This window comes from Cygnus olor, chromosome 15 (assembly GCF_009769625.2).
Source record: "Cygnus olor isolate bCygOlo1 chromosome 15, bCygOlo1.pri.v2, whole genome shotgun sequence".
Taxonomy (NCBI): Eukaryota; Metazoa; Chordata; class Aves; order Anseriformes; family Anatidae; genus Cygnus; species Cygnus olor.
Genome location: NC_049183.1, coordinates 15,722,609 through 15,736,430, shown reverse-complemented (window position 1 = coordinate 15,736,430; position 13,822 = coordinate 15,722,609). Strand labels below are relative to the sequence as shown.

The 13,822-nt window shown below is 46.1% G+C and overlaps 1 protein-coding gene across 1 annotated transcript; it reads left to right on the top strand.

Moving 5' to 3' along the window:
• The first annotated feature begins 1,569 nt into the window (after positions 1 to 1,569).
• On the top strand, positions 1,570 to 9,401 carry SSTR5 (somatostatin receptor 5). Its single transcript, XM_040575110.1, has 2 exons — positions 1,570 to 1,719; positions 7,397 to 9,401. The coding sequence occupies exon 2, from the start codon at positions 7,461 to 7,463 to the stop codon at positions 8,571 to 8,573; it is 1,113 nt and encodes a 370-aa protein (XP_040431044.1). The 5' UTR covers positions 1,570 to 1,719; positions 7,397 to 7,460; the 3' UTR covers positions 8,574 to 9,401.
• Positions 9,402 to 13,822: the final 4,421 nt, after the last annotated feature.

The following is a 13,822-nucleotide window of genomic DNA, read 5'->3' as shown; positions in this document are numbered from 1 at the left end:
TTTCGGCTCCCCGCTTCGCCTCCCCCCGGCCGGGAGCCCCGTCCCTCCTCCCCGGGGGGGCGGCCCCGCTCCCCGCCCGCCGGCGGAGGGAAGCGGCGGAGCCCGGGGGGGCGCTCCCGGCTCGGGGGGCGGCCCGGGCGGCTGCAGCCGGAGCACCGGGGCTGCTCATGCCTCCAGCCGCCGGAGAGCAGTCCCTGGAACCGCAGGTAAGCATTGCCACGGGGAGAAGGGAGCAGCCAGCGGGGCCGGGGGAGCCTAAGGGGCTGGGAGAGTGGGGGGAGAGGCAGGGAGGGCTGGGGACGGGGCAGGGGGAGGCTTTGCAAAGCGCACCCCGCTTTTTGAGGGCTCCTCTGCTCTCTGGGATGAACGAGGCAGCGGAGAGCTCGGTCCCGTTTGCAGGTCCCCCAAGCAAGCAGCCAGCCCCCCTCTGCCCTCCGCACGGGGCTCTGGCTGCTGGAGAACCGAGTGGTCCCGGCCGGCTGGAGGGATGGGGGAGAGGAGCCGCTGGCCGAGCGGAGGATGCGGTGCTTAGAGCAGGACATCCCTTAGCATCGCTTGAAAGCGGCTGCTTGAAAGGGAGGAGGAAGGCACCTGCGAGAGGGATGCGCAGGGACACGCCACCTGCTCGGGACTGCGTGAGCCCCACCGGGACTCCAGGAGGTGGCAGAGCCCTGGGTGCTCTCCCACCCGGCACACAGTGGGATGGGGGCACAGAAAGCCACGGGGAGCTGGAGCTGAGTGCACGAGGCTCCATTCGGATAAAACACAGGAGAGAATCGCAGGGGGTCGGATGTGCTCCAGGCTGGTCAGCCAGAGGTGGACGGTCAAGGTCAAAGTGGAGCCCTGGGAGTCACTGTCGGGATGGGCTGGGAGTAGAACCATGTGTCCTGGTGCCTCGCTGCCTTACTGCAGCTCCCAGCATCCGCAGTCCCAGGCACAGCTCCTTCCCACCGTGCCCAGACCCTTGTGCCGAAGAGCAAGGGAAGAACACCCCAGCTCCGGTGTTTTCACCTTGCACACTTGCATTGGGGTAAACTAGAGACTTTTTATGATTCTGGGGGGGAGGAGACATGAGGGTCGCACCAGGCAGCCAGTACGTAGGGTGCCAGGATCAGCCTGTTAGTGCTCGTGTCGGGAACTTTGGCTGCTAGGGGCCAGGGCTCGGTGGTGAGAGCAGATCTGCGCTGCTGGCATGGGGAGGGCCCACCAGAGACATCACACGTGGGGATGGCACAGGAGCACTGGTGGGACAGGTCCCCCTGCAGCTCCTCTCCTGGAGCTGCTCCACTTCATGCAGAGAGGCTACTACTGAGCTCAGTCCGATCCGGGGCTCTCTCCTGGAGGAGGTACCTGAGCCGAAGGCATCCTTGGTCATTTCAGCTTTCCCTTAGCCTGGGAGCAGCCACAGCCAGTGGTTAATTGCTCCTCAATTGAACTGGCTTTGAATCTGGCACGTCCCTGAAATCAGTTCAGTTTCAATGGATTGCAGAGGAGAGAGGAAGAGAAGAGACATGTTTTGGTAACAATCCCTGGTTGCGCCAGTACGCCAGCGCAGCAGTTGGAGTTTAGCCCCAAACACACCTGCCCAGGTGTGAACACGGCGGGGTTGGGCTGCAAACCCTCCCCTGGCTCAAGTTGCTAAAAACAACTGATCTGGGAGCAAAACCGGGAGCATGTGACTTGCACGACTGCTCATGTGAGAGGACCTGCTCAGCCAAAGTGAGTAATCTCTGAGCATAACAGAGCCTGAAATTTGTACGGGGAAAAAAGTATTTAGCAAATATTTGGCAAAAGCAAGAGTGCTTTATGGGCTGTTTGTTTGCAAACTAAAAATAGGATCAAGTCATCAGGTAACATAACCATGGAGTGCTCTAGGACATGCTGGGCTGGGCTGAGCAGCAGTAAGAAAGTGACACTGACTGGAAAAATATAGTTCCTAGAGATATTGATAGTGCTAAAAGTGGCAAGACATTATTCAATTTTGACTTCAGTTCATCAGTGCTTAGTACCAATGCAGCTAGTCAAAACAGAAAACTAATTTAATGCAAGAAAGTTGTTTTGATATGCCTCCTGTAGAGAAAAATCAATCACTCCGGGGCTGTGGGTTTTTTGTTTGGTTGGTTTTGGGTGAAATGCACACCCTGAGAAATATCAAATGGCAGATTTTAAGGAGGAAGAAGTTCCTATCTGAAGTGAATCTTTTTTGCTTTTTCCTAGGAGGTGGAATTGTGGGGGCAGGGTGGGGGAGGAGGGAACACACCAACGATTTTGTATATGAAATTAGATTTCTATTCTGTCTTCGAGATGCTGCTTTAGTGCAAGAACATTATTGTAACCGTAAGAAGTTGAAGGAGGTCTTGGCATGATGCTGCATTTGCCTCCTCCTCATGCAGAGCCCTGCCTGGGTGTTTGTGCTATTTTGGAGCTGCTCTGCCAGGTCACACCAACTTTCACACCACCACCTCCCTCCTGTCCCGCTCCACCAGCAGCTCCTTCCCTCCCGCCGCAGCAACCCTTAGCTCTGTGTGCTCAACTGCTGCAAATGCAAAGCCTGAGGCTCCCCTGCTTGCATCCAAGGAAGCAGGCAATGAACATTTATCCCCCAAAGGGCGGATTCACTAAGGACCAGTACAGATTTTTTCCTCTTTGTTAGAGCAAATAGCTCCACTAACACCTCACAGTCAGCTCCCTGGGACAGGGGAAAGACGCGAAGTTCTGCTGCTGTTAGATACTTCTTGGATACTTACCCAGTTGTGTTTCTACCCGTTACTACCAAGGCCATCTCTTTTAAAAGCAGATCTGTCTGAATTATCATTTTGTCTATTCCCGTTAGTTATTCTGCACCTGAAAGCAGTAATCTGCCTTTCTGTTGTGGTAATTCTCTTCACGGCAATTATGTTTGATGCTGCATTAGAGAGAGTTATGATTCCAGTGGTAAACAGGCAGCAAGATCAAATCTTGACTCACAAAATTAGGTTTCTTTATGTAATTACTTCTTGATCTTAGCTATATCCAGCTTTGACTCAGATACGACACACTTCATAGAGTTATTTTTGCTTTGCTATTGAAACCACAGCCAGGAGGAATTTCTACCTTGATCCGCCTGGACAATTTTAAGGTTTGTTCTTCCTTGTGCTATGATGACACTTCAGTCACTAATGGGCTGCTGTGTGCTATTAGATGGATACCTGCTCTTGTGCCCAGACAAAGCATGTTTGTTTAGGACACCTGCTAGAGAGGTTTTCATGAAGGCTAAATACCTTTTTTCCAGGCAGCATGGTTTGTACCATAACATCTCTGCTATTTCTTCTTTCTCTCTTTTCCTGGACATGGACACAGGCAGTCAGCTTTGTTCAGCTGCAGAGGATGCTTTTTTTTTTTTTTTTTTTCAGGGTACTGTGCTCTGTAAAAGCAGAGGTTGGAATTATAGCAGTGATAACTCTGGATCTGTGGTTTTTTGCTCTGTTCTTTTTGGTTCATATGTTTTAAGCATAAAGCACATAATTTATGAAGTGTTCCAGTAGAATATCTTGGAGATCAAACACCAAAAGGGAAAAAAAATCTGGATGAGAAGTTCCATAGAGTTGTGTGTTTTTGTTTGTTTGTTTGTTTTTTATTAATCTGTTAATAAAGAATACCAAAACAAGATATCATTATATCATTCAGCATGCCTTAATTATATTTAGTCACCTTTCGTTGAGGTTCATGGCCCTTGACTGCTGTAGTGGCAATATAAGTTCAGACAAAATTGTGCTGGTGAGGGGCAAGCTATCAGCTACACGGGGGGAAAAATCACCTCTGCTCATCAAAGACAGCCAGTAAAATGTGCTTTGGTGGCTGTTCAGGTTTTTTTGTTGTTGTTGCTGCCATGCTGTGATGAATCCCAGAATATCTGTGGCTACAAGGTAAAGGCAACATGGTTTAAATGGTTTAGTGGATAAAGCTCTGACATGGGGCTCAGTTTTCAGGTCTGGATGACTCCTAGCACATCACAACCCCTGCCAGTGTATGGAAAACGTTCACACGATGGCAGCTTCTTGCCAGCAATGCCAACCCGAGGGCTGTCACCAGCTGAGGAGATCAAAGACTGCATGAGAGCCGTGGCAAATGTATTTCTTTCTGAATCCACCTGCTCTTGAAAAGTGCAAAATTTTACCTTTACTTGAGAATAAAGGTTAATGTTCACACTAAACAAAGAGAAGAACCGCAAAATAATGAAGAAACAGACTGACATACTGCTGAGGTATTGCTGACCCTGGGGACAGCACAGCAGCAGCAGAACATCATCACAGCTGCTGTTGAGGGAGGCTGGGAAAACCACCTCCTCTTCAAGGAAGGTGCACAAAGGTCCTTCCAGTAAATCTGTCTGGTGAATCAGGGTTGCCAGCAGTGGATGGCTGGAAGAGCCTGAGGTCCTTGGCAAGCAGGGATTTTGCACAGTAGGTTATGTTTGGGGTGAGAAGGAATTGGAGAGCATTGAACAAAGGAAGCCCTCTTCCTCACTGCCCCTCTTAAGGCTTAAATTCTGAATGTGGTGGAAGGTGTAACAGGCTTGAAGAAGTTGCTGTGCAATTTCTCTAGTCAACTATTTCAGTGATATCTACTGTGGGGAAAAGGAAGTAACTTCAGAAGAAACACATCCATCCTCATTTTTTAACAAGTGCTAGGATGAGAGCTGCACAGCGCTGCAGTTCCTGACCTCCTCCTGTTGAATGGAGCACTGCTTCTCTTTACTGTCCTGCTACTTTTGCAGTCCCAGAACAAAAATTTTGCTTTTTGGCCCAGACTGGATATTGCTGAGCTGGTCTGGACTACTCTCAGGAAGAAGTGCCTTACCAGGCTAAGCACCATACTCAGTTCCAAAGACAGTTCCATAAATGTGAGCTTATAAACACCGATTGCCCCATCCCACCACCCATTTCCTTTCTTTTCTTCCCTTTAAAGATACTAGCTAACCAGCTGGGTCATACTGCATCCGACCTGCAGGAAAAGGCAATCACTCTTCCCAAGATCAAAACACTGACAGCTCAGGAGGAGTGCAGTGCTGCTTTGGCTTCTGCCAGATCCACCCAGATAATCTGAGTTTTAATACAAGTTCATATTTTAAAACTATTGACAGAAAAGAATTTTAGAATTTCTGCTCTTTGGCCAGAAATGCAGTTTGCCTTTTCTTACATAAGCACCGAGTCCAGTCCTAGTTAATTCCCAAGGAGCGTGGTTTCAGCCGACCTCTCCCTGCAGTGCGCTGTCAGGCACTGCAATGGCTCTTGCAGCACGCCCATGGCAGCAGCACTCAGACCCCAAACACCATGGTAGCTTATTCAGAACCTGCAGATCCTCCCCTCGTTTTTCATCTCCATCTTCGAGCCAGCATTTGTTTGAGCTCTGGCAGCTCTCGGCTTTACTATCCAAGCCACCCTGGATTTCAGATTTCTCTGGTACATCTCCTCCTAGCCACGGAGTTACATGTGAGACACCTACTTCCCATCTGCACATTTCCAAATCAGAACAGCATATTTATGATTACTACTGGTAGCTGGAGGGACTTCTGCTCTCACCCACTGCAGTTTTTCTCACCCGAAGAGAAAGCACAGTAACCAGCTCATGGAGGTGTTTGCTTTCTTCCTGGAAATAAGTCTTTTTGTATGCTTACATGATACTGAATTTTGCTTTTGCTTGAAGGCATAGGTGCAATGTGGGCTGGGTGTTTTTGCTATAATTTTGAATCCAGATTCAGGCCCACATCCTCCTTGAGCACCTTCACCAGTGAACGCTGCCCAGACTTGGGAGAGATCTTGGGCCAGATTGGTATTGTGAATTTTTTTACTACTCTTCTATTCTTTATGCTACTTTTTTATAGCAAAAAGCTTTGACTCCTTTACAGCAGAAAGCTTTATAAACACCTACTTAGACCATGCTGAGACAAAGAACCAATAAATATCCTTGTGAATCAAGCATGCCACAGAAACAGATCTTTGGAGATTTTCAAACCTTTTCAGGCTGTATAACAAAAACTACACATTCCTTCACCGAATCAGTTCAGCTCTCTGTATCCTCAGAGGCTACCCACTACATTTTGGCTTTCATGTGGAAGAAAGGTGTTTCTTAGACAAAAAGCACACTTCTGGGTGAGAGGAGAGGGATTCAGAAACACTAACAGAAGCATAATCTTGAGAGACAGAAAAGAAACAGCTTGTTCCTTTCCATTGCAGTCTTCACATCTGTGTGCACATGGCCTGACCTGATGGAAAAGTGTTCTCAGAAGTGGTCGCTTCCATCTTGGCGTTCATTGATTTCTGTATAGGGTTTTGTCAGTTGTTACGGAGGGTTTTGTCTCCCCACCTACACAGCTGCCAATGTTCTCTGGGGGTTTTCAATTGGTTCTGCCAGGCAGCAAGTGGCATTTGAATATATCTACCGAGACTGTTTCTATGTAAACAGGGAGACCTGTGAAACATTGCAGTGGAGCTTCGCATGCAAAAAGCCAGGAACTATCTTTGGCTGTGGATTTTGAAAGCCCCCAGTGCTTGTGCAGGAGCGAGACAGGGCTGAGTCAGTCCCTGAGCCTCTCCAGGCACCCTCGGCTAAGTGAGAGCAGAATCGCACCACGCTGGACTTAAAGCTTTTGGCACTAACACAAGAGCTGTGCTTTCAGCCAGTCTTACTTGAATGCACTGTGTGGTCTAAATCTTTCAAAATTATTTTCTAAATTGTTTTCTATATCAGTTTTTAGACAGAAAAATAAGAGGGGAGGTGGGTTCTGGATATGTGTGTTTTTGCCCAAGTTGGGAAGTAGAGGATATTCCCCCCTGCCTCTTGACTGCACAGAAGAGGGAAATGTGTATACAACAGGCTGTGAGACAGTCAAACAGCAAAGTTTGCTCACCAAGTGGCACAGGAAGCATGCAAAAATTTACATTTCTCATTAGCAGAGGAAGGACTGGACTCGTTACCATCAGGCTTTGGACCTGAACAGCCCACATGCTAGGGCAATCAGACTCCTTCGCTGCAGGAAAGCTTCTGTCTCTGCCTGTGAAGTGTGATGGCCATCACCCTCTCACTTACATTTCCCTGTGGGATGCGTGCTGTGTTACTGCACAAAGCTCCTGAAAATTAAAGAGATACCATTAGCTACTGGGATGAGCACTTGGGCTCTCTCGTTGTGGGATTCCTTTGTTCAAGCCTTGATCTCATCACGTGTGCTAACTGCATAATTCAAACACAAATTCTGTCTACAGATAGAAAACTAAATGATGTGTAAAACTTAGTCTACTTTGAATTCACTTTTTCTGTCTCTTTTTCTTTCTTTTTCTTTTTCTTTTTCTTTTCTTTTTCTTTTTCTTTTTCTTTTTCTTTTTCTTTTTCTTTTTCTTTTTCTTTTTCTTTTTCTTTTTAGGAACAAGATGCCTGTGAAGTTTAATTTCTCTTAGCCCTACAAGAAAAACTGAGGAGTAAAAGTTATGGATCCTTTATACTTTCCCAACACATTTAGCATGGACGCTAGTTCCAGTGACGTGAATTCCTCACTGCTGACAAATGTGACAGAGAATGGGACACTCTCAGAGCAGCCTCCATTCAAATACATCCACAAAGTCCTGATTCCCATCTTTTACATCCTTGTATGCGCAGTTGGACTCAGTGGCAACACATTGGTCATTTACGTGGTTTTGCGTTATGCCAAGATGAAAACCGTCACCAACATTTACATCTTGAATTTGGCCATTGCTGATGTCCTCTTCATGCTGGGCCTGCCCTTCCTGGCCACCCAGAACGCCATCTCCTACTGGCCCTTTGGCTCCTTCCTGTGCAGGCTGGTTATGACTGTAGATGGTATTAACCAGTTCACTAGTATTTTTTGTTTGACTGTGATGAGCATGGACCGGTACCTGGCAGTAGTTCATCCCATTAAATCAACCAAGTGGAGACGTCCCAGGGTGGCCAAGCTCATCAGTATGACTGTCTGGACATTCTCGTTCCTGGTGGTGCTTCCAGTCTTCATCTTTTCAGATGTGCAGGAAGACTTTCACACCTGCAACATGAACTGGCCAGAGCCTGTCAACATCTGGTCAGCAGCATTCATCATTTACACGTCGGTCCTAGGGTTTTTTGGTCCTTTGTTGGTGATCTGCCTGTGCTACTTGCTGATTGTGATTAAAGTCAAATCTTCAGGGATCCGAGTTGGGTCTACAAGGCGCAGGAGATCAGAGAGGAAGGTGACCAGGATGGTGGTGATCATCGTGGTCGTCTTTGTGTTTTGCTGGCTCCCATTTTACATGATGAACATTGTCAATTTGATATTTATACTGCCAGAAGACCCTGTGCTGGTAGGGGTGTACTTCTTTGTGGTGGTCCTGTCCTATGCAAACAGCTGTGCCAACCCCATTCTTTATGGATTTCTTTCTGACAACTTCAAGCAGAGTTTTCAGAAAGTCCTTTGCCTCCGAAAGGGCAATGGTGTAGAGGATGGTGACCCCATTGAACACAGGCAAGAGAACAGCAGTCGCTTGCAGGAATCCATGTTAACCCAGAGAAATATTGAATTCAATGGACATATGCAGACTAGCAAGGTGTAAGGGCATGGTTTGGGACTGCAAAGCACTTGTAGACCTGGAGAACTTGGGGACGTAAAGGAGAGATGAAATCATAGCAAAGCTAAAACCTGGAGGCCCGCAAGCTCAAATAAATGTACATAGACTTCTCTTCACTCCCCTCCCTTTCCCAGCTAAAAGTGTTATGGGTTATACTGGGCTGTGTGAAATTCTTACGGTGTTTTAGCTAAGGCAGTCAGACGTGTTACCACTTTCTGTACCCTAGAGAACTGATCTACTGGTACCCACTGCTGGCTTTGTACTTCTCTGGTGATGCAAAACAACACTAAACCTGTTTTAACTACCTTGTTAAGCTGAGTTCATGGCTGCTTTGCACTGCTGGGATCAGCTCAAAACAGAAAACAGCTCAGACAATTTGGTTGGAAATGTCTTTGAAAGTCTTCAAGGGGATCTTTTAAAAGAAAAACACTATATAGTAATAGAGGTTCCATATAAAAAAGGTCACAGCACGGATCTTGAAATTATGTATAATCCATGGCTTTAGAGTGCTGTGAAGTCCATTTACACTGTTTTACTGTTATTGATCCATATAAGAATCTCAAACTATTTGGGAATCTTTCAAACAGTAAGAAAGAATAAAAACAAAACAAGGAGAAAAATGTTGAAAGAATTCAATGTATTCATGATACTTTCACATTCTAAACCAAACTGCATATAAAATGTAATGTAACCACTTTATTATCATGTAAGTGACAATGATTGTGAAGTGCTGGAAAGCTGTTGTGTATATTTATTGGTTCTGAATGTAAGTATGGACTTGAATTTAAATTGTATTTTCAGAAATTAAAACAAGTTCAATCCCCTTCTGACTATCCATGTCATAGCTTCTCCAAGCAATGTCAGACACGGCACCAAAAAAAGAAAAACTCATCTGAGAATTTGAAACTTACCTCATCATAGATGCAGTATAGTTCAGTGTGATAGGGCCAATATGGGGATCTGTGGGGCTCTGCAAGAGCATATAGCAGGACAGAGGGAGCAAGGAGCAGTATCCAGACCTGACACCTGCCTTGTACCCCACTCAAAGCACTTGCATTGTAAAGTGAGGAATCTTCTTGTGCTGAAAGGATAAAAACCAATTACAGGTTTGTTTTAATCCAGACAGAAACTATTTATTCTCTTAAGAAATTGCTTTCTGCCACTGCAGTCACACACACAAGTCAAACAGCCCTTCTGTAAGGAAATATAATAGAAAGCAGGGCAGCAGAGACAAAAGGGGGGGCACGTCAACTGCCCTTCCAACCTTCGGTGGCCTTCTGTAGCATCTCTAAGTGACATGGCTGGGCCCTGGCACCAGCAGTAAATACCAGCCTGACATTTGTACAAGTAAGGCAGATTATTCAAATAATTCTAAACAGAGCACGACGCTGACATGGTTCCCCCCCAGACTGCAACTCAGAGAATGACAGGTGAGAGTGATTAAAGAAAGCAAAACTGTGAAGTGTCCAAAAAAAAAATACAGCCTGGGCTGAGAGGAAGGAGGTACTACAGGGAGGTCCCATGGTAGGACGTAAGGCTGCTTTGATCTGTGTATAAGGAGAAGGCAAACAAAACAAAACGTGTTTTGCCCCATAGGATGACTCAGGGTGGGCAGTGCCTTCTCTCCCACCCCAGGGTGTCCCCGTTTGGCCAGCAGGGGAGAAGAGACCTGCCTGTGTGGCCACCAGCCCCGAGGGCCGAGCATAACAGGCAGGGCTATAGCCACAGCCTGTTGCTGCTTGAGATAAAACCTCTCAGGTCTGAGGTCTGCTTACTCCTGATGCGACTATTTAGCATGAACTCCCAGGATGGGCCAACATTCGGGCTTCCTGCAGCAGCAAGCTGTAGCCCACCTTCCATATACCTGTGCTATACCGTGGACCTTCATTCAAAACCACAGCACAACCAGGTTTACATTGACTAATTAAGTCATGCGATATCTATTATTTCTGGAATTATCAGGCTGTTCCAGGCATAAATCAATTCTGTTATCAGTTCTTGAGACACATGGAGAAATTAGTACAGGCCTTTATGTCATCTGTGCCAACTCCATCTGCCTCCAGTTGATTAGCCAGAAGTTCTTCTCCAGTGACAGAATTAGAAAACCCATTTCAGTTCACAGATCAGTTTGCAAGCAGCAGTAATAATTAATGCTCTCATGAAGGGAGGGTGCCCTGTGTACACAGCATCGGTAGCTTGCTCTGCAGAGTATATCCATGCCATCCCTTCGTCCATCACCAGCCTCTGGAGCAGCTGAGCTTTTGAGCACAGGGAAAATTAACAGAGTGCGAAAAGCAGAGTGCTCACAATAGCAGCAAAGCTGAGCAAGGCTAGTGGCTCTCATCAGCTATATGCTGTGTTAAGACTTGCTATGGAAGTAGCAAGACACAGTTGTGTGGTGTAGGAGTGGCCAGGGAAGGCAGCAGCGAACAGCTGAACAGCCAGGCTGAGATTAGAAATCAGACCCCGAGGTTGAGAGGCTCTGCCTAAGTCACTTTACCCCCTGTACATCAGCTCCTGGGTCTGCAAAGCTAGGAAAAACAGCACTGATGGCCATCATGCAGCACTCAGGGCTGAAAGACAGCACCGAATAAAGAACTTTTAATTTGCCGTCTCCTAACAATGTGTTTGGAGCTGCATAAAAAATAAAAAAAATCCAAGCTGGCAGCTGCTGTGTTGATCTGGCAGTCCTGGAGAGAGGCAAAGCCCGGGGACCAGAGGGAAGGGGGACATCGCTGCCTGTCCTCTCCAATATTTTCCTAAGGCTGCCTGAAAAAGGGGCTGCTAGGGTATTTCACTCTTCATACTCAAGTGAAATCATTTCACTTGGGGAATATGAAGCAATTCCTGGCAAACTTGAATCAAGTGCAACCAGCAGCAGTCCAGCAGAAACTTTTGATATGCTTGGGATCAAACAGCACTGCTTACAGAATTTAAATGTGCAGGGACCAACAGCCTCATACTTGGCCTTTTCTATTTTAAAATAAGCTTATAGATGGGACAGAGACCAGGGTACAGCCTGGAGAGGTGGTGAGTTGGACACGGATCTGCCAGAAGGCTGCTCGGAACAAAGATGGAAGAATTCGGAGTCAGACAAAATCACCCGCAGCCTCAGAGGGGTGATGTGAGGACAGCGGGAAGGTCGCAAACCCCACATGCCCCTCCAGGCATTTTATCCGAGGATCAGACACCCCTTATGGACATCTTTCAAACTGAGGCCTATTAGACCTGCAGGGACTGTGCGAGTGTAGCTTTGACACCAAAATAAAAACATGTTGCCAGAATAAATCACGTACCTGCAGATTAAGCGATATAAGAAGCAAATGGAAGAATAAGCTCCAAAACAAAAGAAAATAAAAAATTCCTCAGTGGATTAGATAAGAACAGGGAAGAAGTGAAGAATACTCACAAGACCAACACTTGAGCGAAAATTGGCAGTGTAGAAGTATCAAAGATTTCTGGGTAACTTCTTATTTTTCTCCTCAGAGAAAAAGCTAATATTATTTCAAACCTCTCTGATCACAGGAGAGAGCTAAAGAGGTGCGATAAATGAAGATTCAGAGTTTTATTGCTCTGTCACATTAATCTGGTGCCGTATCAGGTGATAGCAGTGTAACAATAATCTGGTGCATTAGGGATGCTCTGTTTTTCTTTCCATGATGATTTTATAACATGCTGGAAAGAAAAGCCAACAGCATTTCATGCCAAGACGCTTTATAAACATTAATATAGCGCTAACAAAAGCATCATCTTTTACCATAGAGGAAGAGTTTTAGTGCAAACTACAAGCACTTTGTGTACGCAGCGAAATTTCCCTGTTCTTTTCTCTGAATCCAAGGCAGATCAGCACGTATTGTGTGGAGTTACCGTGCTCTGATAATCTACCATGCTCTTCAGGGTTATGTTGAAGGGATTGTCCTCAGTTTCCTCTATTAAAACATTCCGAATAAAATAAACAATTTATCCATCAAACGAAATGAACCCAACAATTGCTCACTTATTTTTCTGGGTCCTAAGAAGCAGCTGTTGCTTGTGACACAGCTCTCTGGTCTCTCTCCAGCTGTGAAGTCCTGCCCAAGCCCAGCTGGCTGGGCTCCTCTCAGCCCCAGCTGGTTTCCCAGGTGGCAGCGCCATCCCCCTGGGGACACAGGAGCTCCAGCCACTGCTCCAGGCTGGCCCCGGAGCTCACCTGCATTGGGTCCAAATCAAAGTGCAGCAAAGCAGAGTCGGTTTCAGTGTGACATCAAATTTGCAGGGCATGTTGCAGGGCTATACCTTGCTAATCACTTGCTTTCTTCAATGGCCTATTTGATGTTCTGGCCACAAATGATGATCAGAAAGACATGAAGGATGTTGAAAAGCACGCTCTGGCTGCTGATCAAGCCAGTTATCCTCTTTCACTTGATTTCAAAGGAAAATGGTTTCGATAAAGCACCAAAGTTTAACTCCTTGCAAGAAAGGCACCAGAAAGTGGAAAAACTCAGAGGTGTCTGAATTTCTTTCTGATTCCTCTCTGGACTTACAGCAAGGGAGTAGGACTGGTATTCTATTAATTTACAATAAAAGAATACATTTTAGAAATGTGTGCAGCATTTACCAATGAAATTGAAAGAGCCTTTCCATTAGGGTAATGACTGATTTGTTTTCTAATTTAAAAAGAATCAAAACTAATTTTATTTACTAAGCAGACAGTAATGGTCACGCTCCAGTGAATGAATAAATGTGCATTTCAGCAGGAATACTTGCTTTGCAAATGCATTTAATTTAATGCAATATATTCCCAATAAAACATCAGAATTAATGAGGAAGGGATGACTCTGTCCTGTCATGCACTCTGTGAAGAAAAGATGGGCTTGTGCTTATGTCCTACGTGGCTGGGATATTTGAAAGTCCCACTACAGTGTGCTTTTGCACCACGGAGTTTGCATCTGTTTTGTTGAAATCTTGCAGAATAGTTGCCTTTTTTTTTTTTTTTGGAAATGAAACGTTTTGGTGCATTGATTTTATGTCTCTGTGACCTAAGTCTCTTTTCCCTTATTCAGGTGGGGTTTCAACTCATAAAAGCTGTGCTAGATGGACAATCAGGCGGCTCTCGTCGACAATGCATCTCCAGAAATCGTGCAGCTTGTTCTGGGCACCGTGAGCCTGCTTGTCATTATCCTCTCCAGAGGGACCACTTCAAAAGAAAATTAGGTTTTGGTGTGGCTCTCTTGGAGCAAGGAGGACTGAATAAT

Coding starts and splice junctions, on each gene's coding strand:
- SSTR5 (XM_040575110.1), top strand. CDS start 7,461: ATGGATCCTTTATACTTTCCCAACACATTTAGCATGGACGCTAGTTCC.